General features: G+C 37.6%; 1 protein-coding gene across 1 annotated transcript in view; it reads left to right on the plus strand.

The window, feature by feature from the left end:
- The window catches only part of OTOGL (otogelin like), a 174,246-nt gene that overhangs the window by 135,152 nt on the left and 11,213 nt on the right, over positions 1-27,881 (plus strand). Inside the window, exons 42-54 of the mRNA XM_059886820.1 lie at positions 1,444-1,633; positions 3,927-4,141; positions 8,653-8,794; positions 11,278-11,463; positions 12,867-13,079; positions 13,553-13,657; positions 14,628-14,735; positions 18,201-18,302; positions 19,131-19,235; positions 19,321-19,361; positions 24,577-24,640; positions 25,754-25,932; positions 26,510-26,614. Of these exons, the coding sequence (XP_059742803.1) occupies positions 1,444-1,633; positions 3,927-4,141; positions 8,653-8,794; positions 11,278-11,463; positions 12,867-13,079; positions 13,553-13,657; positions 14,628-14,735; positions 18,201-18,302; positions 19,131-19,235; positions 19,321-19,361; positions 24,577-24,640; positions 25,754-25,932; positions 26,510-26,614 (1,755 nt within the window). The remainder of the gene's footprint in view (positions 1-1,443; positions 1,634-3,926; positions 4,142-8,652; positions 8,795-11,277; positions 11,464-12,866; positions 13,080-13,552; positions 13,658-14,627; positions 14,736-18,200; positions 18,303-19,130; positions 19,236-19,320; positions 19,362-24,576; positions 24,641-25,753; positions 25,933-26,509; positions 26,615-27,881) is intronic.

Below are 27,881 nucleotides of genomic sequence, written 5' to 3' on the forward strand. Positions count from 1 at the left end.
GTTTGAACAAGTTCTGGGAGTTGGTGATGGACAGGGAAGCCTGCTGTGCTGCGGTCCAGGGGGTCACAAAGAGTCAGACATGATTGAGCTACTGAACTGAACTGAAACTTACAATTGAATGCATGGCTTTTTTGGATGCTAGAATATCTATATGTATCTTTGACTTTCATAAGGTTGGTATATAATAGTGGGTGGGAAATAAGCTTGAACCTGGTCAGCACTATGGTTGTGAGCATTTGGGTGGAAGGGCTTATTTTCAGCTTCAGCTGAACTGCTGATTGGTCATGTATTCAGTTGAAAACTTACTAACTTAAAAAATCATTTAGTGAGTTTATGTGATAAAATGAAACAGTTCCTGATCTCAAGTAACTTGCAGTTGTGTGTGGGGTGCGTACATGTAATTTTTTTGCCAACTAAAGGCAGCAGTAGCCAAAATGATAAGAGTCATGACCAAGATATCATGGAAACAGAGATAAGGCTCATTTAAATGCTGTGTATAGGAGGGTCAAATAGATATTTTTGGAGAAGTGACACCTGAGATAAATCTTAAAGAATGAGTAGAAATTCAGCAGGCAAAGGATGTTTCAGCTTGAGGGTAGCAGTATGAGGAAGATTTAAAGATTAGAAATTGGATGGTTAGTTAGGTATAAATTTGAGAATTTTACTGATAGTTATATAGCTCGTGGTTCATTGTCATCACTGTTATTTAAAGCACTGTTTTCAAAGTAAAATCCTTAGATTGCTTGTAGTAGTATTACAAAGAAAGCATGTTAAAAATATAAAATCTAGAATCCAGCTGAAACTTGGAAAGTAGAATTTCTGAAAATCCTAATCTTTACCAAGCCTCACAGGTGGTTGTTATGAGCATTATAAGTAAAGAAACACTTATTTAGATCAAAGAGAGAACCCAGATTAAAGACCTCAGACAGACGCTCTACTGTCTGAGCCACCACGGAAGTCCGATAAAAAGCTTTATCTTAAATTTATATTAGGAAGTAATAGTGTAATCAACATATATTGAGGGAAGCAAATTAAAATAGTATAGAACTTAGAGGAAGGCTTGGTTTTGTAGAAAGCAAAGGTCACTGTTGCCGTTTACTCGCTGAGTAGTGTCTGACTCTTCCGTGGCCCCATGGACTGTAGCCCACTGAGATCCTCTGTTCATGGGGTTTTCCAGGCAGGGATACTGGAGTGGGTTACCATTTCCTTCTCCAGGGCATCTTCTCGACCCAGGGATTGAACCCGAGGCTCCCGCCACATCCCCTGCATTGGCAGGCAGATTCTTTACCACTGAGCCACCTGGGACGCCCCCAGATATTGAATATAACAAGACACGAAAGAACAATACAAGAATTTAGGAGTTCTGAGGAACTGACACCACAGGGTGTATATTAAAGCGTAAACATCGCTCTGAACAGGTGTACATGCATTATGTCATTTTAGGTAGAGGTGGATTCTGCTGTTGTGCCTTTGCCCTTTTCAAATCAAGATCTGTCCATAGAGGATTCTGGTTCAATGTATGTGATTACTACTCCAGCTGGACTAATCATAAAGTGGACTCATCTGACGGGGATCGTAGACATTCATTTTGGCTCTCAATTTAATTTGTCATCCTACACAGAAGGACTTTGTGGTGAGCACTGCTTTTCAAATATCTGTTTCTTCTTCTTTTTTTTTTTTTCTGTTCACATTACACAGCTTTGGCCGCTCATTCCCTGCTTTATTTGGACTGAAGAGATATTACTAACTTTCAGTACCTCATGTGAATACTGAAGGAAACAATGTCTTTCTATAAATGGAAAGGAAGAAGCAAGATAATACAGTTCAATTTGGGTGTTTTTTAGAGATACATTCTTACCACTGTTGCTACAATACTGTTTGCATTCCTACTATCTCATCTTTATTAAGCATTAATGAAATCTCAGGCATTATTTTACAAACTTTATCTCATTCAATTCTAGCAGTAACCCTAATAAGTAGGCACCAGTGTTAATTTATAAGTGATAAAAATGAGGCATAGAATGATGAAAAACTTTGTTTCTTACTTACTTTTTAAAGTTTGACATCAAAGAAAGCTTAGTTAAGTCATCTTGAAAGGTATATTCAGGGAGCACAATGTTCTGAATATTAGTCCCAGTTTTGTTATGAAGTGTAAAGCCTAGATGTGCCTTTATGCTTAGGTTTCATATCACAATATGTTATATAGATACATAGTTACAAGCCAAAGGAAACAAATTAGAAATATCTCTAGGTACATAAAAAAAAAAATTCTGACTGGTGTCTGCTAGGCGATATCCCCTTTACAGATGTTTAAGTGAACATCAGTTTCCTTATCTTTCAGATGGGAATAGTAAAATCCACCTTCAAGATTGTTGTTAGAATTGAATGTGAAAGTTAATGTAACACTCTGAAAACATTGTTTAATGCAGTCAATAAATATTAGCTTAGCACAAATATACCTATTTTAAGCTCACTAAATATTAATTGAGTAAAAGTTTATGGATGAGTTTCTGAGCATCTGACCTTATGCTTCATACCAACGACTCAAAAGAAATAGACCAGGTCCTCGCTCTCAACAAACTGCCTGAAATACCCAAATTTCTTCTTAAAAAATGTAAAGCCTTTAGTGGAAAATTTGGCTAAAGTGGTTGATAATTTTCTTGCCTGCTTAGAGCATGCTAAACATAGCACAACCTTCTCTGGTGACTTAAGTCATCGTTGCGGAAATAGTTATTGAGTATGCACTGAATTGTGTGTGCATAAAAATTGAATAGGTATCACTGAATAATAACTCAGAGACATTGGGAATGCATATGTTTTCTGGTTTATCACTTCTGTGTGCTATGACTTCTGTTTGCTTTTCATGCTTGTTTTCTTCTTTTACTGTCACCTTGTCTTTTATGGAGACAGCGTGCTAACTGGATTCTTAGCTAATCATTACAGAGAAGGGGCTAGGGTCACCTTTTTGCTAACAAAGATCACCCTCTAAACTTCTACAGTGGGAGAGAGGTGGTTTCTTTAAAGAAAAGCAGGGTGCTGGCTGATAGAGTTGTCGTGACCCAAATTGAGCCTGGACACCAGAATGGGAGGTCTATATTGACAACTTGTTCTACAAAGAACTGTGAAGTCTGCAGGAGTGGTGGCTGGAGGTGCAATGAAACATATTTTGACTAGCAATTACCTTTCCCCAGGAGAGTTTAGACTTTTAAAATAGCTGTTTTACAGTATAGTTGGCTTAACTTGAGGTATTTTTATTTTTGTTTGTTTGCTTTGGTTATTTATTTTTTTCCACTGTATTCAGTCTCCTGTATATTTACAGGTATGGCGCAACTATGGCAGCTGAAACCCTTATTGATCTTGATATAACTGCTTGAGGATTAAGATTTGATACTTGAAAAAAATGTTTAATTCATGTTTTTTATAGCTAGGAGTCTCAGGAATTAAGAAAAAATTATATCTTAGAGTAGAGTGGAATTCAGGTAAGGTATGATCAGGATCTAGGTTCACTTCTTTCTACTTTCCTTGGCTCTGCACTTGACTAGATAAAAAGTAAGTTATGCCCACTAGGCTGGGGAATACCTTGTCAGATTTAAGAACTACTTCTTAAATTAGGAGATAGTGGTAATAGTGAAAGAGCACTGAGACAGAATCAATCTTCTCTTTCTTCTCCTATGATCTTTTCACAAATCTTAACTTCTAGGATCATGGTTTCTTTCTTATCTGGCTAAGAAAGGTCTACACTATATAATCCATGTGTAATTTTTAAAAAAAATCCATCAACATTAGAGTCAAAGGACATAAATTTGGTACTTGATTCAGTAAATTATTTATTCATTTTAAAGCAGTTATTGAGTTGATTTATTTCTGCTGGCTATACTAGGTTAAAGTTAAAAGCATTTTCTTCTAAATGTCACACATCTTTTTAGGAATTTGCAATGAAGATCCAGATGATGATCTAAGGATGCAAAATGGCACAATCATTACAAATATGGAAGACATAGAATTGTTTATTGAGAGCTGGGAAATTGAGAAATCATTTAAAGTAACAACAAGAAGGCCTGCTAGGAATTGTACTGAGCAAGACTGCAGTCACTGCATTGAGTTATTAAATAGAAGAGTTTTCACCCCATGTCATGATGCAGTAAGTTGAAAGCAACCATAAATCAGAACTGTTGTGTCAGATATGTTGAGAGTAAAAGCCAATAAATTCTTGTTCTTGCCATGATGTTCTTCCACTAAGAATAGTTTATCCCCAGGGGAATTCAAAATCATTCACTGTTTATTGACTTACAGAACAGGAAGAATAACTATCTTTTCCCTTATGTATTTTAATGACCTGTGTCTCCAGCTTTCAAGAAAAATGAAACATTGTCCTATGAATAAATTCCTACAGAGGAGAGAGATGAATGCCACTCAATAACTCAGTATAAAACCCAAGACAGTGAGGCGTTAGTCAACTCTGAGGTGTAGACTTATAACAGAATCTGCCACATATTTAATTTAATTGTTCTTTGTTAGTCTCTAACTTCCTGACTTTAGGTGACTCAATTCAGTTCAGTTCAGTCGCTCAGTCATGTCTGACTCTTTGTGACCCCATGAATTGCAGCATGCCAGGCCTTCCTGTCCATCACCAACTCCCAGAGTTCACTCAGACTCCCGTCCTTTGAGTAAGTGATGCCATCCAGCCATCTCATCCTCTGTTGTCTCTTCTCCTCCTGCCCACAATCCCTCCCAGCATCAGAGTCTTTTCCAATGAGTCAACTCTTCGCATGAGGTGGCCAAAGTACTGGAGTTTCAGCTTTAGCATCATTCCTTCTAAGAATACCCAGGACTGATGTCCTTTAGAATAGTGGATATTTAAACAACCTGTATTGTTTTTTAAAAAAGGATTCATTGTTAGAAACAAAGGACAAGCAAATACAGCATTTCATGAATCATTAAATGAAAAGTTGGTGAGTATCAAGCACCTACTAGGAACCGTGTTCCTACTATAACTCCTATGATACAAAGATGAGTAAGACCCTCTCCTTGCTCTCAAAAAGTTTAGAAGGAAGGCAAGTCCGTGAACAGATTCATCACAGTATACACTGTGAAGATGAATAGGAGCCCACATTAGAAGACTTCCCAGAGTTTCAGACATTTGAATTATTTGGAAGGATGTTTGCCAGGAGAGAAGAGGGAGGAAGGGAGACCGAGGCAAAGAAAACAGTATGACAGGAGCTGGGTTGCTAGAAATGACTGTGTTAGGAAAACATTGAAATAGCTTAATGCAAGACTACGGGGAGGAGTCTGGGAAGGAGAGCGAGTGAACTGTCAAAGCAGAAGGACTCCACTCTGCAGGATCTTCTGTGTTCCTCTGCTGACTGTGGACGCCATAGATCTCAGCCTGTGCTATGAGTTTCCTGAGGGAAAGTCATGGGATAAAAATGGTGCATCTTTCTGGGGCTTCAGTTTTACTCAGAGATTGGCAGGCAAATACATTTTAAATGTTTATGTTTTAAAGTGCATGTGTATAAAAATGAAAAAAATTGCAAATAATTTTAAACTCATCTCAGTGCCATTGTAATCTATCTTTTTAAAGCATAACAACTTTAAAAAATTGCTTTTTTAACTGGGAACTTATAAGATTGATTATTAAATCAGGAGACTTTTCAGCTTGACTATTCAAGGCATAGTGAAGCAACCCAAGATATTATTTAATCTCTGATAGTCCCAGCTTTCCCTTCAGATCGTCCCAGTGAATTTGACAGCAAAAGAAGGGGTACTGTTTATTTAGTTTTCCTACTTCTAATATTCATCTTCGTTTGCAAATGTCCACATAGTAGGCAGATGATCTTTTGAAAATGGAAACACAATTGGATTATTTCTCTACCTAAAATCCTTCGGGGTCTTTCACTTACTCTTAGAATTCATTCTTAACTTCTTATCAGGGCTTATAATTTCCTTTGTGCTTTGGCCTGCCTGCTTTTCCAGCTTCCCCTTGTGCTACACTTTTCTGGTTGTCTAAGGTCCAGGCATTTCAGTCTCCTTTCAACTGTTTCACTATTTCAAGATTTTCCTGTGCATGGGCTTTTATGCCTGCAGTGTCCTAAGCTGGAACACTGCCCGCCTCTGATCTCTTTAAGCATGGTGACGCCTCTTGCTTCTATATATAGGCTTTAACTATGAGATCCATCTGCCAGTACAGGAGATGTAAGAGACATGGGTTCAACTGCTGGATCAGGAAGATCCCCTGGAGAAGGGCATGGCAATCCACTCCAGTATCCTTTCCTGGAGAATCCCATGGACAGAGGACCCTTGTGGGCTACAGTCCCTAGGGTCTCAAAGAGTCAGACATGACTGAAGCGACTTAGCATGCACAGATAACATTTATCTTATCTAAACTGTGTGTTTAAACAATTATAAATTCAGAAGTTACATCTAATATTATGCAACTTTAAAGATCTAAGGTCAAAGAGGAACTGTTACAAATATTGACTTGCTACTACCTTTTGATTCTCCAAATAGTTTTAGTCTTGGAGAATCAAAAATCAATCTAGCTTAGGGCCTTCAGTTCAGTTCAGTTCAGTCGCTCAATCATGTCTCAGTCTTTACAACCCCATGGATGGCAGCACACAAGGCTTTCCTGTCCGTCCCCAACTCCCGGAGCCTACTCAAACTCATGTGCATCATGTCGGTGATGCCATGCAACAGTCTCATTCTCTGTTGTCCCCTTCTCCTCCTGCCCTCAATCTTTCCCAGCATCAGGGTCTTTTCCAATGAGTCAGTTCTTCTCATCAGGTGGCCAAAGTATTGGATTTTCAGCTTCAGCATCAGTCCTTCCAATGAATATTCAAGACTGATTTCCTTTAGGATTGACTGGTTGGATCTCCTTGCAGTCCAAAGGACTGTCAAGAGTCTTCTCCAATACCACAGTTCAAAAGCATCAATTCTTTGGAACTCAGCTTTCTTTATAGTCCAATTCTCACATCCATACATGACTACTGGAAAAACCAAGGCTTTGACTAGACGGACCTTTGTTGGTAAAGTACTGTCTCTGCTTTTTAATACACACTCTAGCTTTTTCTTTTTCTTTTCTTTTCTTCCAAGTAACAAGCATCTTTTAATTTCATGGCTGCAATCACTATCTGCAGTGATTTTGGAGCCCCCCAAAATAAAGTCTCTCATTGTTTCCATTGTCCCCCCATCTATCTGCCATGAGATGATGGGACCAGATGCCATGATCTTAGTTTTCTGAATGTTGAATTTTTCACTCTCCTCTTTCATTTCATCAAGAGGGTCTTTGGTTCTTCTTCTGCCATAAGTGTGGTGTCATCTGCATATCTGAGGTTATTGATATTTCTCCCAGAAATCTTGATTCCAGCTTGTGCTTTATTCACCTCAGGGTTTCTCATGATGTACTCTGCATATAAGTTAAATAAGCAGGGTGACAATATACAGCCTTGACGTATTCCTTTCCCAATTTGGAACAAGTCTGTTGTTACATGTCCAGATCTAACTGTTGCTTCTTGACCTGCACAAAGATTTCTCAGGAGACAGGTAAGGTGGTCTGGTATTCCATCTCTTTAAGAATTTTCCACAGTTTGTTGTGATCCACACAGCCAAAGGCTTTGGCATAGTCAATAAAGCAGAAATAGATGCTTTTCTGGAACTCTCTTGTGTTTTTGATGATCCAACAGATGTTGGCAATGTGATCTCTGGTTCCTCTGCGTTTTCTAAATCTAGCTTGAACATCTTGAAGTTCATGGTTCACGTAACACTGAAGCTTGGGTTGGAGAATTTTGAGCATTACTTTGCTAGAGTGTGAGATGAGTGCAATTGTGTGGTAGTTTGAGCATTCTTTGGCATTGCCTTTCTTTGGGACTGGAATGAAAACTGACCTTTTCCAGTCCTGTGGCCACTGCCAAGTTTTCCAAATTTGTTGGTATGTTGAGTACAACACTTTCACAGCATCATCTTTCAGGATTTGAAGTAGCTCAACTGGAATTTCATCACCTCCACTAGCTTTGTTCGTAGTGATGCTTTCTAAGGCCCACTTGACTTCACATTCCAGGATGTCTGGCTCTAGGTGATTGAGCACACCATCATGGGTATCTGGGTCATAAAGATCTTTTTTGTATAGTTCTGTGTGTTTTTGCCACCTCTTCTTAATATCTTCTGCTTCTGTTTGATCCGTACCATTTCAGTTCTTTACTGAGCCCATCTTTGCATGAAATGTTCCCTTGGTATCTCTACTTTTCTTGAAGAGATCTCTAGTCTTTCCCACTTTATTGTTTTCCTCTATTTCTTTGCATTGATCACTGAGGAAGGTTTTCTTATCTCTCTTTGCTATTCTTTGGAACTCTGCATTCAAATGGATATATCTTTCCTTTTCTCTTTTGCATTTAGCTTCTCTTCTTTTCTGAGCTATTTGTAAATCCTCCTCAGTATACTATTTTGCTTTTTGCATTTCTTTTTCTTAGGGATGGTCTTGATCACTACCTCATGTACAATGTCATGAACCTCTGTCCATAGTTCTTCAGGCACTCTGTCTATCAGACATAATCCCTTGAATCTATTTGTCACTTCCACTGTATAATCATAAGGGATTTGATTTAGGTCATCAGATACCTAAAATAACATAACTTATCCCAGGGCACAATGTGTCTCTAGGTTTCACCACGAGACTTTTGTGAAAAGATGTGGATCAATTATACCTATTTTTGGAACCATGAATGTGATGCCCTTTCTGCATATGTGGCTGTATGCAACAAGTTTGGCATTTGTATTCCATGGAGAACACCTGATTACTGCTGTAAGTAGTACAACTGCAAACTGTATTTTCCAACAATCTAACATTTCAGTTTTTTTGCATTCATATCTCTTTTTATTTTCATCACAAAATAATTTTGTAAGAATAAAATGAATGTAAATGTAAACTATAGTTAGAGGTCATCGCTCCCCCTTAAGCAACTTCTGTTTTTATCCTGGTATAAATTTAAAGTAAGGGGGAGGGTCAAGAAGATGGAGTAGCAAGACCCTGAATTCCCCTCCTTCAACAGACGTACCAAAATTACAATTACTTACAGATGAACTATCTATGCAACTGACCAGAACACTAGCCGAAAAGATATTTTACAGATAAAGAGATAAGAAAAGAACAACATCAGAATGGGTGGGAGAGGCAGAGATACAGTATAGTCAGGACCCATACCCCTTGGTCTGTGACCCACAAACAGAAGGTATACACAGTTGTAGACCTCCTTCCTAAGACGTGAGAAGTCTAAGCCCCACTTTGGCCTCCCCAGCCTAGAAGTTCTGCACCAGGAAGAGGGGTCCCCAGAACTTCTGGCTTTGAAAACCAGTAGGGCTTATGCTTGAGAAAGCTGGAGAACTATAGGAAATAGAGACTTTGCCCTTAAAGCAAATGCAAAAATTGCCTGTGCTCGCAGTCCCAGAGCAGAGGAAGTAGTTTGAAAGGGCCCTGGGGAGGAACGACTTGCTGATGTTGGAGAGCCTCCAGGAAAGGCAGGAGGCACCTAGGACTCCCCTGGGGGTGGAGATGCTGACAGCATCCATTTTGGGAGCTGATTCTGTGATCACACTGGCACTGGCAAAAGACTGTTTTGGAATCCTCCCCTTGTCTGTTAGTTCCAGAAGCTTATCTGCCCTCCAGTGAGCCAGAGCCAGCCTCAAGCCTTTCAGGATCTGCAGACAACCATGCAGAAAGCCTGCCCCAGCCTCCAGTGTCCCCCAGACACTGTGGCATTGCAGCCTCCTGGCCAAGGGCCAGCCTGGCCTACCAGGGCACCCACAGTAGTGGGCGCTGCCACAGCTAAGGCGTGCACATAGGCTGTGTAGGGGGCACTCCTAGAGCTCTAAAGACCAGAGAGAAGTGTGCCCTGATAACAAAAACCAGAAAAAGACACCAAAGAAAAGAAAATTACAGCTCAATATCACGATGAACATAGATACAAAAGCCCTCAATAAAACAGCAAACTGAACTCAACAAAACGTTAAAAGAATCATGCATTCTGATGAAGGGATTTACCCCTAGGGATGCCAGTGATGGTTCAGTATCTGCAATCAATCATTGTGATAAGCCACATTACCCAACTGAAGAGTAAAAATCATCTCAATAGTTTTTTTAAAAAAAAGCTTTTGACAAAATTCAGCATCCACTGATGATAAAACTCTCTCAACAAGCTGCATACAGAGGGAACACAGCTCAACAGAATAAAGACCATATTTGACAAAACTACAGCCAGCACCATACTCAACAGTGAAACATTTTCATCTCTTGCCTCCCCAAGTAGAATACATAGAAAAATAATATATTGGAGACTCTAGTTACATGATTCCACTTCGGAAATAAAGCAGCTCCTGGTGTGCTCTCTCCAGTCCTCTCCTCTCCCCACAGCCCCAGGTGTTGTTGTTCAGTTGCTCAGTTGTGCCAGACTCTTTCTGACCCCATGAACTGCAGCATGCCAGGCTTCCCTGTCCATCAGCAACTCCAGGAGCTTGCTCAGACTCATGTCCATCCAGTCGGTGATGCCATCCAACCATCTTGTCCTCTGTCATCCCCTTCTCCTTCCTTCAGTTTTCCCCAGGATCAGGGTATTTTCCCCCAAAGGTAATCACTATTCAAGAGTGGGGTTGCTTGATTCACTGGGAACATATGACATCTTCAATATCACTAGATTGTGAAATTTTTCTCCACTAATATCTTACTGGTTTACACCCCTGCCATCTGCATGTTCATTTTTTTTGTGAGTATGACTTTTTAAGATCATGTAAAAGCAACACGAATTCTCTGAAACATCATTTAGAAACTGCTCAGCAACAGTAGATTCTTTTGACAGTGAAGGATTAAGCCTAAATATGCGGCATTTTTCTTTTTTAGGACTTGGTTGAGTTGCATAGTTAAAACATATTTCTGTGCTTATTCTGAGTGGACTGTTGGATCTCCTCCCACTGCACAGAGCCATAACTTCATAATAGTTGACTCTATATTTATGCCAGCCAAACTTGGGCTGCCTGTTGGTAGTATTTATTTGATATAAATCAGATGAACTTTCCCTACTGTAACTTAATACTAGCTGGACACCTGGAAGATGCTCAAAAATACTCATTGATTGTTTCTAATTTACGGATACGTAATACTGAAAAATGGATTTGGAAGAGGCTGAAAGTGTGCAAAAATTTACTTTCAGAGAGAAAACTGACATTTCTTCCTCTTACTAGAATTCAAATAGGTCACTTTTATCATTAGCAAATTCTGTCCTCGGTTATTCTTAGCTCTGACTTGTCCAGAGGGGAAGGAATATCAACCCTGTGTGCGACCTTGTGAAGCAAGAACATGTCTGAACAGATGGTTCTATGGACATTCTTCATGTTTGAATTTAAGAGAAGACTGTGTGTGCAAAAATGGAACCATTCTTCACAGGCCAGATTCAACTCAATGTATTCCAGAGAAAGAATGTGGTAAGCAGAAAAGTAAAAACAACACCTTAGGGACCCAGGAAATAAACAAATAAGACTTTTTTTAAATCTTGGAGAAAAGTGCTGAAAGGATTAATTAAAGTTCGCCTAAGTGTTGGAAAGGAAACAAGTATGTTGTTCGATTGTAATATGATTTCAATCAAAGTTGCCCAAACTGGGAGCTTCAGTGGTAATATGTTTTATTTTTACTTATGCCTATAATAACTGGAAAAGAATATGGCAAATTAAGAATGAAGAGAATAGTATGTGGACTGAATTGAAATTCCAGTTATTTCATGTATTAATGACTCTGCTTTACATGAGCCTGAAGTTGTGCATCTGCAAAATGTGGAAAGTAATAGGACTTATACCACAAGGTTAGTGCGAGGATACACAAAAAAATAGAAAGGATTTTACAACAGTGCCTAGGGAAAAATAAGCACTCAAGAAGTTTCAGAAAGTGTTAGTATCTGGGAGAAAACATTGAGTATTTCTGCTTTCATTTTCAACCCATTTTGACACATAGTCTCCATGGTGGTTGTGGATTTGAAAAAGTGCAAAACTGAGAAAATTGCCATACAGCGCTTTTTATCTATCACAGGGGTCTTTGTTATGGTCAAAAGTAAAGATTATAATTAAAGGGGAAGGCAAGCAGCAGCAAATGCATATATAGTTTCAGAAACAAGTTTGTATTTGCCATTGAGAAAATATTTGTGGAAGAATTTGAGACTACACAGGCATGCTTATATTTGTTTTTAGGGACCTGAGAGATTGGTTTGGTAGTAAATAAAGAAAAGTCCATTGGAAGCTTGGAATATGGTGATCACTTCATTTATCTTTATTATCCTTAAAGAACTACTAGAGGGCTATATTTGTCATAAAGTAAAATGTTTATAATAAAATGAACAGAGTCATTAAACAATATTTGCTTGACTGCCTACTTTTCACATGTAGATTTTAAAGCTGGAATTTTTTGAATTGTGCTATGACAAACATGTTAATGTGAGGTAGAGACTACCTTGTTTTCTAATACTACTTAGTTTTTATAGTTAATATTTTAAAACTAATTTAAATTTATGTTACTGAGTTTGTTTAAGCTAAATAAATTGTACTAGCGAGACTTGAATACAAAATAATTAGCAGATCATCTTATTTATAGAAGAGGTCATGCAAATTTACAGACAGTTGTAGAAGGGAAAAATATTTTCCATGGACTACAAAAAGTTCATTCAAGAAAAATGTAAGCTAGCAGTTGATGAACAAAAAGAAGAAGCTGCGAAAAGGTAGATAACATGACGGGTTCCCTGTGCCCATGGACCAAGTCACAGTCTGAAGTCAAAACATCGCAGCTTGATTTATTTTCGTGCCCAAGTTCTAAGTGATATAACATTGACTGTCTTTTTAAGCATGCACTGATAGTGAAGACCAGCCTCGAACTGCTGGTGAAGTTTGGAATGGGGGCACTGACGAATGTGCCCTGTACAAATGTTTCGCGAATGGAAGCATCATTCCCATAGAACCTGAATGCGATGAACAGCCCTCGCCAGTTTGTGAACGAGAAGCTGAAGTCATCCTGGGCTTCACTGATAGGTGGACCTGCTGTTCAAAGGAAGTTTGCAGTATGTATGCAGGCTGAAGCCTTACAGTCTATTAATGCCACAAAATATGTTGATATTCTTTGAGAAAAAACGGGGCATGTATGATGCTTGGTGTTAAAAAAAAATGTACACGGTTAAAGTAACTATTGCCATAAATGTCACTTACACTTTCTCAAAGCAAGTTTTACCTCATTATAGTTTTGTTGATTTTGCAAACAGACATGCAAAACTCTAGCTATTATAAATTAATAACATTCTGAAAGACATGACAAGATAAAGGGTCTGGGAGTCTTTGACTTAGGATAACCAAGAGTCAAAGACAGCAATCAGTAACCTTAAATCTGCTGCCTTTTCACATATGACCATTCTGTGAGCTGAATGGGTTTAATTGCAGTGTAAAAACATGCATATTGAGAATCCTTTTCTTTCTTTAAGTTAGAACCTCAGGATTTTAGTTGTGCACATAATTTTTTTATATTTCTGATTATTTCCAGGATGTGACATGACTTTGTGTGAAACTGCCATTCCAACATGTACAAATAGTCAAAAACTGGTTGTTGGCCATAGCCCCGTTTCTTGCTGTCCACAGTACCAATGTGGTGAGTAATGAACTAGGAAAAGTGAGATGCATTGTTCACTCAGAGTAGTGGATTAGGTTCTCATTTTTGTGTCTACAAATAAATTTATCAGATTGTAGAACTGTCTTGTAGTTTTCTTTTTAAACCTATGACTTCTTTGTAAATATGTATGTATATGAACTTTAATTATATTTATTATATAGATTATCAGTTCAGTTCAGTTCAGTCGTGTCCGACTCTTTGTGACCCCATGAATTGCAGCACGCCAGGCCTCTCTGTCCATCACCAATTCCTGGAGTTCACTCAAATTCACGTCCATCCAGTTGGTGATGCTATCAAGCCATCTCATCCTCTGTCGTCCCCTTCTCCTCCTGCCCCCAATCCCTCCCAGCATCAGAGTCTTTTCCAATGAGTCAACTCTTCACATGAGGTGGCCAAAGAATTGGAGTTTCAGTCTCAGCATCAGTCCTTCCAACGAACACCCAGGACTGATCTCCTTTAGGATGGACTGGTTGGATCTCCTTGCAGTCCAAGGGACTCTCAAGAGTCTTCTCCAACACCACAGTTCAAAAGCATCAATATAATTAGTTCATTTTAAAGATCTTAATTTTAGTAGAAATATGTATTTTAACTGTGTACATTTGTATGTTTTAAATATAAAAAATCTGCTATTTTCTATATATTTCTTCTGAGATTTTATAGCAGTATATATACATATATATACACAAACATATACATGTATATAGATGATTAATCATGTATATATGATTAAGATAAAGTATATATATATTTTAAATGTCTATTTACATATATTTTTATGTAAAATACTTATTTTTTATATTAATAACCTGCTATTGCCTATATATTTCTTCTAAGATTAAGATTTTTTAAATGAACTAATTATTACTAAATTCAAAGAGAAATGAACCACACTATTTCATTTATTCATTTTACTCTATATAAATTTCCAAATATCTTTGCATTTTTGCAGAATGTGACCCATTCAAATGCCCCAAAATTTCAATACCAGAATGCAGAGAAGATCAATTCATGATTCAGGTTCAAGAGGAAGAGACTTGCTGCTTTTCTCCTTTCTGTGGTAAGTGTTTTGTGAGATCATTTCTTGGAAGAAGAGGAAAGATCAAAGGAAAATCTCTTATTTGGTGTGAATTTCATGGAACTCATGGTAACCAAATAAAATTCAACTAGAGTGGTAGAAAAAAAGATATAGCATTTAAAATGATTATTGATAATTATTACAATTAGTACTACTTTTCCCTATTGACAGAGACTATGTATATAAGTCAAAACCTAATCAAAGATAAAATAATCAATTAAAAGATAAAGCTAGCACATAGTTCTTTTTAGAGAAAAATTTTAGTCCTGACTTTCCTGAAGAACTAAGTAAATAAAGGACTCTACTAAGCAGAGTAACTCTTTAAAACTTCATCTGCTGTATAGGATATGTACGGGATGTGTAAGCACAGTGATCTCGAAAGAGAAATGAAAGGTGTCTAGAAAATGACTATATTTGGTGCTGTATATTCTGTCTGATGAACTGGACTTTCAAAAATAAACAGTTCTCTCTTTTCCATTCCATTGGGGAATTATCATATCAAAGACTGGTGATGAATGTAGGTTTCAGATAAACCCATATAGATCACAGCACTTCTTTTTGTATAATTTAAGTTTCTTTGACTGCAATGGCAACAACTGATTGATTCTACATAGCCTGCTGCTGCTGCTGCTGTTAAGTCTCTTTAGTCGTGTCTGACTCTGTGCGACCCCATAGACAGCAGCCCACCAGGCTCCCCCGTCCCTGGGATTCTCCAGGCAAGAACAATGGAGTGGGTTGCTATTTCCTTCTCCAATGTATGAACGTGAAATCGCTCAGTCGTGTGCGACGCTTAGCGACCCCATGGACTGCAGCCTACCAGGCTCCTCCATCCATAGGATTTTCCAGGCCAGAGTACTGGAGTAGGTTGCCGTTTCCTTCTCCAATGCATGAAAGTGAAAAGTGAAAGTGAAGTTGCTCAGTTGTGTCCGACTCTTAGCCAACCCATGGACTGCAGCCTACCAGGCTCCTCCATCCATGGGAGTTTCCAGGCAAGAGTACTGGAGTGGGGTGCCATTTCCTTCTCCGCTGCATAGCCTATACACAGCCAATTATTGGGAGAATTGGGGGATCAAGATTTTGTAGGATTGAGATGAAGCAGAACAGCCAAACCCTGGGAAGGAGAGAAACCAGCTTCTCTAGGTGGCAGTCACTAATGATTGAGTCAGCCACATCCATTTATTTCCTGTCTTGATGTGCCTCTATGACTCAAAGGCTATAGAAAGATATTCTGACTCATCTAAAGTGGGTTTTTCCTACACAAAGACTGATAAGAGTGAGGCACCTTTACTAAGAGTCACTCTAAGACTGTGTGGGTGGGGCATTTCCTCAAATTCACTGAGAGTTATTATCAAAGTATAATAAGAAGAGATGGCAAGAATACACAGAAGAACTGTACAAAAAAGATCTTCACGACCCAGATAATCACGATGGTGTGATCACTGACCTAGAGCCAGACATCCTGGAATGTGAAGTCAAGTGGGCCTTGGAAAGCATCACTACAAACAAAGCTAGTGGAGGTGATGGAATTCCAGTTGAGCTATTCCAAATCCTGAAAGATGATGCTGTGAAAGTGCTGCACTCAATATGCCAGCAAATTTGGAAAACGCAGCAGTGGCCACAGGACTGGAAAAGGTCAGTTTTCATTCCAATCCCAAAGAAAGGCAATGCCAAAGAGTGCTCAAACTACCACACAATTGCACTCATCTCACACGCTAGTAAAGTAATGCTCAAAATTCTCCAAGCCAGGCTTCAGCAATATGTGAACCGTGAACTTCCTGATGTTCAAGCTGGTTTTAGAAAAGGCAGAGGAACCAGAGATCAAATTGCCAACAGCCTCTGGATCATGGAAAAAGCAAGAGAGTTCCAGAAAAACATCTATTTCTGCTTTCTTGACTATGCCAAAGCCTTTGACTGTGTGGATCACAAGAAACTGGAAAATTCTTCAAGAGATGGGAATACCAGACCACCTGATCTGCCTCTTGAGAAATTTGTATTCAGATCAGGAAGCAACAGTTAGAACTGGACATGAATTAACAGACTGGTTCCAAATAGGAAAAGGAGTACCTCAAGGCTGTGTATTGTCTCCCTGTTTATTTAACTTATATGCAGAGTACATCATGAGAAATGCTGGACTGGAAGAAACACAAGCTGGAATCAAGGTTGCTGGAAGAAATATCAATAATCTCAGATATGCAGATGACACCACCCTTATGGCAGAAAGTGAAGAGGAACTCAAAGGCCTCTTGATGAAAGTGAAAGTGGAGAGTGAAAAAGTTGGCTTAAAGCTCAACATTCAGAAAATGAAGATCATGGCATCTGGTCCCATCACTTCATGGGAAATAGATGGGGAAACAGTGCAAACAGTGTCAGACTTTATTTTTCTGGGCTCCAAAATCACTACAGATGGTGACTACAGCCATGAAATTAAAAGACGCTTACTCCTTGGAAGGAAGGTTATGACCAACCTAGATAGCATATTCAAAAGCAGAGACATTACTTTGCCAACAAAGGTTCGTCTAGTCAAGGCTATGGTTTTTCCTGTGGTCATGTATGGATGTGAGAGTTGGACTGTGAAGAAGGCTGAGTGCCGAAGAATTGATGCTTTAGAACTGTGGTGTTGGAGAAGACTCTTGTGAGTCCCTTGGACTGCAAGGAGATCCAACCAGTCCATTCTGGAGGAGATCAGCCCTGGGATTTCTTTGGAAGGAATGATGCTAAAGCTGAAACTCCAGTACTTTGGCCACCTCATGCGAAGAGTTGACTCATTGGAAAAGTCTCTGATGCTGGGAGGGATTGGGAGCAGGAGGAGAAGGGGACAACAGAGGATGAGATGGCTGGATGGCATCACTGACTCGATGGATGTGAGTCTGAGTGAACTCCGGGAGTTGGTGATGGACAGGGAGGCCTGGTGTGCTGCGATTCATGGGGTCGCAAAGAGTCGGACAGGACTGAGCGACTGATCTGATCTGATCTGATCTGATCTATTATCAAAGTTGGAAGAAGGATACTAAGGGTTCAGAAGAACATGTGCCTACTATATTGTTCATCCATAAATTGGAGCAATCAAGAGTAGTGAATTAAGAAAACTTTAGTAAATGAATGGTATTTTGATCCATTGAGATACCATCAGTTGATGGTATCAATCAATACCACTGATTGAGATCCATCAGTAAGAACAAATTATTCCTGAAATCTCAATGTCCTATACTTCTGGTAAGATGGTTCTTTTATATCACTGTGCTTGGGAAAGTATAAAATAATACATTCAGATAGTATTGTTTTTATGACCAAATAAGGAGATCTGTTTTTAAAATGCGTGTTTTCCTTGTTTCCTGTTTTGTTTTTATAATGTACTTCATTTTGATTTTATATGTGTACAGTAATTTGAACTTATAACTAGCTTGTTTTTAACTCAGCCATGACTTGGCCTTTTTGTTTCATCTTTAGTGTGCAAACCTTGCACTGAACCTGTTCCACTGTGTACTGACGGAGAATTTCTCACTGTGGATCTTAATACTACACACTTCTGTTGTCCTCAGTATTACTGTGGTAAGTATATTTTAATTAATTACAAATATTGAGATATGTTTGGCATTTAAGAAGTCCAGCGCCTCTTTTAAAAATTTTTTAAAGCTACTTTTTAATTATTTGATTTAGTTAGTCTTGGAGGCATTTGGTCTTCATTGCTGCCTGCGGCTTTCTCTAGTGGTGGTGAGCAAGGGCTGCTCTGCAGTGCAGTGCTCAGGCTTCCCATTGGGGTGGCTTCTGTTACAGAGCATGGGTTGTAGGCACGTAGGCTACATTCATTGTGGCGCATGGGCTCTCGAGTGTGGGCTCAATAGTTGATGCTCAAGCTTAGTTGCCCAAGGGCATATGCGATCGTCTCAGACCAGGCATCAAACCCATGTCCCCTTCATTGTCAGGCAGATTCTTAACCACGGGATCACCAGGGAAGCCTCAGGCCAGTGCATGTTAGTCGTTCGGTTATATCAGACCTTAGTTGATTTCTAGCATATTAAATATAGCATGCTTCTTGGACAATTTTGTACCTCCCCAAAATAGATTAGCTATGACGTTTCTCCTCATTCTAGACTTTCCAGATTTCCAAGTGATTCCGTACCCTTTTCATTCCTTTCTCTTCTTGCGCCCCTGCCATTTCTCAGGGCTCCTGAGCAAAGGAGCATGTCCTAGCTGTACTAGTATTGTTGTATCTGCTTGTGAGTCCTTTGTTCTGTCCTTATCGACACATTGCAAATGGGTGGTGGGTGGGCAGCTCTGGGGAGATCCCACTACATCAGTAATGGCAGTGAATGATAGCTAGTGAAAACTAGCATTTAAATGAAATTAATCTTTACCCATGTTATTTTTTTAATTTAGTGTGTGAGCCAAATCTTTGTCCTATGCCTCTATTCAACTGTGCAGAAGATATGAATCTTGTGAAAGAAAATGTATCTGGTCAATGTTGTCCAACATGGCATTGTGGTAACTAATATTTATATTTTAAAATCTTATTACATTGTATTAGTATGTTATGATCAATATAAACATGTTGATTTTTGCCTTTTAGAATGTAGCTGTGAAAATCTTGTTATGCCATCTTGTGAAGTGGTAAGAGCACATATTTTGACTACATTTTAATATAATATAAATCAAATTTTTCTTCCTTTATTTCTGTATTTTCTGATTTCTTCTCAGAGTAAATGGAATTATTCTCTTTAAGTTGTAGTTAAGTGAATTAAAAGAAATCTGCTTTGATATAGGGAGCAGTCAACTTTATATTTTGCTAGAGATAGGAAGTTCAGTTCAGTTCAATCGCTCAGTTGTGTCTGACTCTTTGCCACCCCATGGACTACAGCATGCCAGGCTTCTCTGTCCATTACCAACTCCCAGAGCTTACTCAAACTCATGTCCATTGAGTCAGTGATGCCATCCAACAATCTCATCATCCATCTTCCCCTTCTCCTCCCACCTTCAGTCTTTCCCAGGATCAGGGTCTTTTCCATTGAATCAGTTCTTCACATCAGGTGGCCAAAGTATTGGGGTTTCAGCTTCAGTATCAGTCCTTCCAATGAATATTCAGGATTGATTTCCTTTTGGATGGACTGGTTGGATCTCCTTACAGTCCAAGGGACTCTCAAGAGTCTTCTCCAGCACCACAGTTCAAAAGCATCAATTCTTCAGCACTCAGCTTTCTTTATAGTCCAACTCTCATATTCATACATGATTACTGGAAAAACCATAGCTTTGACTAGATGGACCTTTGTTGGCAAAGTAATGTCTCTGCTTCTTAATATGCTGTCTATGTTGGTCATAGCTTTCCTTCCAAGGTGCAAGCATCTTTTAATTTCATGGCTGCAATCACCATCTGCAGTGCTTTTGGAGCCCAAAAATAAAGTCTGCCACTCTTTTCCTTGTTTCCCCATCTATTTGCCGTGAAGTGATGGGACCAGATGTCATGATTTTAGTTTTCTGAATGTTGAGTTTTAAGCCAGCTTTTTCACTCTCCTCTTTCACTTTCATCAAGAGGCTGTTTAGTTCTTCTTCACTTTCTGCCGTAAGTGTGGTGTCATCTGCATATCTGAGGTAATTGATATTTCTCCTACTGCTGCTACTGCTAAATCACTTCAGTCGTGTCTGACTCTGTGCGACCCCATAGACGGTAGCTACCAGGCTCCCCCGTCCCTGGGATTCTCCAGGCAAGAACACTGGAGTGGGTTGCCGTTTCCTTCTCCAATGCATGAAAGTGAAAAGTGAAAGTGAAGTCGCTCAGTCGTGTCCGACTCTATCGACCCCATGGACTGCAGCCCACCAGGCTCCTCCATCCATGGGATTTTCCAGGCAAGAGTACTGGAGTGGGGTGCCATTTCCTTCTCTGGATATTTCTCCTAGCAATCTTGATTCCAGCTTGTGCTTCATCCTGCCCAGTGTTTCTCATGATGTACTCTGCATATAAGTTAAATAAACAGGGAGACAATACACAGCCTTGAGGTACTCCTTTTCCTATTTGGAACCAGTCTGTTGTTCCATGTTCAGTTCTAACTGTTGCTTCTTGACCTGCATATAGGTTTCTCAAGAGGCAGGTCAGGTGGTCTGGTATTCCCATCTCTTGAAGAATTTTCCACAGTTTATTGTGATCCACACAGTCAAAGGCTTTGGCATAGTCAATAAAGCAGAAATAGATGTTTTTCTGGAACTCCCTTGCTTTTTTGATGATCCAACAGATGTTGGCAATTTTATCTCTGGTTCCTCTGCCTTTTCTAAATCCAGCTTGAATATCTGGAAGTTCATGGTTCATGTACTGTTGAAGCCTGGCTTGGAGAATTTTGAGCATCACTTTGCTAGCATGTGAGATGAGGGCAGTTGTGCAGTAGTTTGAGCACTCTTTGGCATTGCCTTTCTTTGGGATTGGAATGAGAACTGACCTTTTCCAGTCCTGTGGCCACTGCTGCGTTTTCCAAATTTGCTGGCATATTGAGTGCAGCACTTTCACAGCATGATCTTTCAGGATTTGGAATAGCTCAGCTGGAATTCCATCACCTCCACTAGCTTTGTTCATAGTGATGCTTCCTAAGGCCCATTTGACGTCACATTCCAGGATGTCTGGTTCTTGGTAAGTGATCACACAATGTTATTTTTTCCACTGGTGACTGAATCTACCAGTCTTATATCTACATAAGTTCACTGGTCTAAAATGAAGCACAATTTTGAAAATATATTATCTCAACATTGAAAGTGTTCCCAGTGAGTCTTTAAGAAAGTGTACTAACAGTGCATTTGTTTCAGAGGAGGAGGAGGTATAAATAGGTAACTAGCTGTCTGTACCTTCTTAGGAGTTGTCTATGAATGTGCAAATCTTCTAGGAATTACAAAAATGCAACTTATAGAAATAATAATTATAACTCTGGTATCACTTATTTAACTATTTTAGATGGACACTTACTATACGGATAACCATTGGATATGACACTTTGCAAGTCCTTTTTTTTTCTTTAAATATTTACCTCTATGATATGCCTCTAAGACTTGAGAAAGATAATATATTTTTGGCCTTATCTATCAAAGAAGACATATTTGGGCTTCCCTCATAGCTCAGTCAATAAAGAATCTGCCTGCAATGCAGGAGACCCCAGTTCAATTCCTGGGTTGGGAAGATCCCCTGAAGAAGGAAATGGCAACCCACTCCAGTATTCTTGCCTGGAGAATGCCATGGACAAAGAAGCCTGGCAGGCTACAGTGCACAGTGTTGTTTTTTTTTTTTTTAAGTACATTATCTAAGACACTGAAACAAATACTTAATAATATATTTCTTTTTTAGTAACAGCTTTATTGAAATATAATTCACATACCATACAATTCAGCCATTTAGAGTGTGAAATTAAATGGTTTTTATTTTCCTTACAGATTGTGCAACCATCAGTACAATCAATTTAGAAAGCTGATCCTCTGCCCCAAGAAACTCTGTACCTCTTAGGAGTTACTTGTGTCCCTCAAAATCCCTCAACCTAGGAAATCACAATATACTCTCTATCTCCATAGATTTTCTTATTCTTAATATTTCATGTAAATGAAATCATATAAGACGTGGTCTTTTGTGATTCCTTTCACTTAGCATAAGGTTGTCAAGATTCATCTGTGTTGTAGCATGTATCAGTACTTCATTTCCTTTTTCACTCTTAAATAATATTCCATTTTATGGATATAACCAGACATTTGTCCAAATAAAATATGTAGTGGATAATAGCTAATAATAATCATTAACTATTAGTTAGTAACTCAGATGGTAAAGAATCTGCCTGTAATGTGGAAAGAATTTGATCCCTGAATCAGAAAGATCCCTTGGAGAAGGGGGTGGCTACCCACTCCAGTATTCTTGCCTGGAGAATACCATGGACAGAGGAGGCTTGCAGCTCAGTCCATGGAGTTGAAAGAGTCAGACACGACGGAGTGACCAACGCTTTCACTTTTTCAAATGCAAATCAGAACTACAGTGAGAGATCACTTCATACTCACTGAAATGACAGATATTAATACATGTTGGCAAGGATGTGGAGAAATTGGAACCCTCATGCTCTGCTGTGGGAATACACAACTAGCTGCTTTGGGAGCAGCCTGGTAATTACTCAAAAGGTTAAATATATAGCCACCATATGACTCAGCAATTCCACTAGTAGATATACATCCATAAGAAATGAAAACATACGTCGCCACAGAGCTTCAGTGTTCATAGCAGCACTATGCATAATCCCTAAAAAGTGGAAACATCTTGAGGTGACTTTCCTACTAACTGTAAAGGAGAGGGATGCTTGCTTGAGAATAAAAACAAAATACTATCATACTTGATTAATATTAAGTACTGGTAGAACAATGAAGGAGCTATTTCCTCTGATTGACATTGGGTACTTATGAGAATAAAAGTGCAACCAAATCCGTGACTAAGATCTCAGAGGAAACAAGTTAGGAAGGAAGATGAGAAGATTTAAGCCTAAGCTTGAGAGGACACTCTGGGTGTTGTGCTCTAACTATTGAAAAACAGGTAAGTGACTTCAAAGAGTTAGTGAGAGCCTACTTCCTTATCTAATCTTCTGGAAAAGTGTATGCAGTGAGAGAGCTTGATTTATTACTATTTTAAACTGTATATTTCTAATATTTTATTTCCAGTCCCACTGGAATTGTATAATGGCTAAAAGTCATAAAACATCAAATGTGTTAATGTTTATGAAATTACTTTGCAACCCATAAAGCACTATAAAAAGTAGAATATTAATAATTATGGAGGAAGTGCCTTTTATATATTACTATGAATTTATCTGAATTATTTTTTGTGTTGATAATCAAATTAGTGTTTTTACTGTCATATGAAAATTAAAGATACCCGGGAAAAGTTGATGTTTAAATACATTCTTGAAACTTTAGGCCTGAGTCCTACTTGAGAAGAACCAATACAATTTTCCTAGTAAAGAAAAGTTTAAGCGTTACTTGTGACAGCAATTTACTTAGTATCTTGCCTGGAAAATGTTATGGACAGAGGAGCCTGACAGGCTCTAGTCCATGGGGTTGCAAAGAGTCACACATAACTGAGCAGAGAGCAGAGCAGAGAGAGAGAGAAAGATTATAGCACTTTCTGCACATCAGCTTATTTGAAGCCCTTATACATATTGATCCATTTGTTTCTTTCAACAGTTCTAAGAGGCAGACAGTATTATTATCGCCATTTTTTAAATGAGGAAGGTGAAGAGGAGACTGGTTAAGTAACCTGCCCTAGATCACACAGCTAGTAAGTAGCAGAGCAAGATTGGCAGAAGGGCGGTTTTGTTCCTGAGCCTGTGTTATTAATCGTTCACTCTTCTGCTCTTGTTTTATATGCTATAGCAGCATTGCTCTGTGCATACATCAGAGTTCTGGACCACCTCTGTAGAGCAGATCAAGAACATTTTCCTCAAGAGAAGTTTCTAGGATTAGCAAGCATTCTCTTTATCTTGAATTGCCCACTAGAAGCTCGGAGTCAAACAGTATAATTTTAAAGTTAGGACAATCCATAAAGATCATCTTATCCATCTTCACTCATTTAATAGATAAGGAAATTAAAGTTTAGACAGACTGTGTGATCTATGATCATGTTGCTTATTGTGAGTTTTTTTCCTTAGGCTACTAATTAAATGACTGCTGGGTTAATCAAAGCTTGTTTCCTATCAAATATTTACTATGAAGTTGCTATGTGGTTGTGGGGTAGGATACTTATTAGATGTTATATTGTGTATTTTTTTCAATGGTAATACAATAAACTATGTTGGTAAGTCATATAATAATAATATCTTTCTAATAGGGAGAATTTACTGCAATAGACTACAACTTTCAGAGTGACTGTGGATGTGTACAGTATCTCTGTGGTAACTATGTCTTTGAAACTTTTAAATGATAATCATATTATTGGTATATGTTATTCACTATTAAAATTAAAAATTAAATTAATTTTCATTTTTAAGAATTAAAAATTATTTTGAGATATATTATACATTTTAAGCCATTTGCCAGTTTTTGAGTATAAAAACTGTAGTTTTTAATTTTTTAATTTTCTCTTGTGTAATATTCCTAAATGTTCTGAGAAACTTCATAAGTGAAGTTGCTCAGAAACTGCATAACAAGACATAAAAATGATTCTTTGTCCAAGGCTTAACAGAATTTAAAGTTGATGCCAATATTCTTTTTTGTGTATATAATTTAATTTAAAAATAGATAACAGCTAAAAGTGAGAGATTTTTGTTCACTCTTTTATAATTATTGATGTTAACACTGTATGGCATAAGGTTGATTTTTCTATGAAATAACAAATCTTCATATTAAGTAGGTTAATAGAAAATAAACAGTTGTTCAATATCTTGAAACTCTGGTATTTTTATATGAGAGAAGAATTAAATCCAGCATTGGCAAGGCACAAAGAGTTACTCCAGCCTACCTAAAGCCACTTTCAAAGATGTGATAGTACAGTGTATCAGCTGCCTTCATCGTAAAGGATGACTTATATAATTATATATTTTGCAGCACAATAAAATTGAAAATTTTTCTCTCAAAATACCAAACATGAAATGTTACACAATACTTTCATGAAGAGGCCTTCTGTTATTGATTAATATTTTTGCCTTCATTTATATCCATTCCCCAAAATTGTCATGTTATGTTTCCAGAAGAGGGAACAGCAAGTAGCTTGATGATTACTTTAAGTTAATTCTAGAATCTGCTATATATTATAGCTTTTAGAGAAAGTTCAAACAGTAAATAGTAATTGAGTTTATATGTAATTTCTTACTGTATATTAAGGAATAAATGTCACACTCATTATTAAGTGAACTCTTGAGCTATTAACAATATATAAAGTTAAAGATCTTTATTGGTTTTTAAAAAATTGCACATCACAATAAAAACATAGTCTTAAATAAAAGTTCTATTGATTAATAAAAAACCTGAATATTGTACTTTTTGTTGACTTTTTAATCTTTTCTTAGAAAAGGATGATGTGTGTGTATTTCAAGAAATATCAGTATTGAATCCTGGCCAATCTATGATAAGGTATTTGGAAGGGGATTTTTGTTACATGGTAGAGTGTCTCGAAGAAAAAGATAACCACACAGGCTTCCACACTTTGAACTTTACAATGGTGAATTGTTCAAAAGAATGTGATATTGTAAGTATTTTTTCTAAGTCATTCTGGTACAAGTTCATTAATCTTAAAATGGCAGCTGTAGAATTTGAACAATACTCTGTAATTTAAAAATATACACTTGAATAGTGCTTTAATAATCTATTAATTTGTAATGTATCTATATAATACAGTATCCTTTTCCTGGGTATAACCTTGAATTTCAGAAGTCTTATTTTCTATACAGCTTATTTGACCTGAGCTTTTTACATCTGCTTGATGAATCTTGTCTGCGAGATGTAAAGGTTAACAACTACTTCACTTCTAATACAGCTGTATAAAGTTATTTGATGTGCCTCAAATTCAACCTTAAATATGTTTACAGATATTCTAAGAGAGCATAATTTTTAAAATTTATTTTTAACTGGAGGATAATCACTTTACAATGTTGTGTTGGTTTCTGTCATACATCAGCATGAATCAACCATAGTCTGCATGTGTCCTCTTCCTCTTGACCCTCCCTCTGAGAGCTTATGTTATAATGGGAAGCACTTTCAGAACTAATTCATTAAAAATATCAGTACTGTTGTTGGCTAATCCAAATTATTATTACTCTGCACAGCACCAGGTATATACTCCACCTCCAAGTGACTATGATTGTTGTGGTACCTGCAAAAATATATCCTGCAAATTTCAAATGGAAAACGGAACAACAGTTATATATGAGGTATGAATTACTTCGTTCCTAAAATGTATTCCTCTGCAGGGTAGCTCTCTGTGCTATTTTCTGAATAAGGTGTTCACATAAATTTGAAAAATCTCTCTCTCACACACACAGTATTCTACATACAAGAAGCACACCCACATAGAGCACACTTGCAAGACATAGATAGACGCAAGACATAGTTAACAGTTTAAAGTCCATGACTCCTTTTGCGAAGGAGCATATTTAACTGGTTTCTCAAACTTATTTTATCAGAGATCCTTACTTTTCCCCCAGATGTTAGGAATGGGCTTCGAGAAATGCTGATTTCTAATCATTAGAACAAAGGAAAAGAGTGTTATTCACTCATTTGAAATGAAGCATTTTAACAAAACTCTGAAACTCAAGATGTTACTTTATTATTTTAGGTATTGAAGATTTCAGTAGGTAAATATAAGAAAATATTTAAGATATTTGAAAAATTTTAAAAGATTTCAAGAGTAATGAATGCCGTATCACATCTTTCCACAATATAATAATTATTCAGAATTCTTCCATTATCTCATAATAAATAACTCTATGGAGGTTTGCAGACTGACCTACTTTTTCCCTTTTTTAGAACAGAAGAAGGGAACCATGTAATTTTAGTACAGTTATTAGTGATGTCATCAGATTTGGGAGGGTCACAAATTCTGATTATAATTTGCATTACCTGAGGATAGTTCCAATTTATTATTGCTATTCTTAAGTTTTTTCCATTAATAGTTTAATTATATGGAGGTCTTATTTATGGTATTCTTAATTACATGGAATTAACAATATACCCAAAAGAAAAACAGATTTTTCCAACCCTGTGCATTTTACTAAGTAAGAAAAAGTTAACAATTATCTTATTTTATAACAATATAACATATGCTTGTATTGTCCATTTGTTTTATAATTATGTGAAAATAGTGTTATTGATTTAAATAATGTTGATATTACTTATCTGTTTAATCATAGCAATATTTCTGCTTCATATTATATTTTTTAAAGAGGGAGTCTTGAAAAAGCAAGCTTATAAAAATGATGAGGAGACAGGTGTCAGTGAGAGAAAATGAATCAGAAGTTACTTGAAAATATATAGCAATGTGGGGATTTTAGTAAAGAGTAACATGAACTCTATAGATGTCAATAAGCCAGGAACTATTGGTGTATATAATCAGTATTCACAGTGATAACCCTGATATTTAAATAAAATATTACATTATGTTTAGAGTATTTATTGTGAACACAAGTAATATAGGTAAAT

This window comes from Bos taurus, chromosome 5 (genome assembly GCF_002263795.3).
Source record: "Bos taurus isolate L1 Dominette 01449 registration number 42190680 breed Hereford chromosome 5, ARS-UCD2.0, whole genome shotgun sequence".
Taxonomy (NCBI): domain Eukaryota; kingdom Metazoa; phylum Chordata; class Mammalia; order Artiodactyla; family Bovidae; genus Bos; species Bos taurus.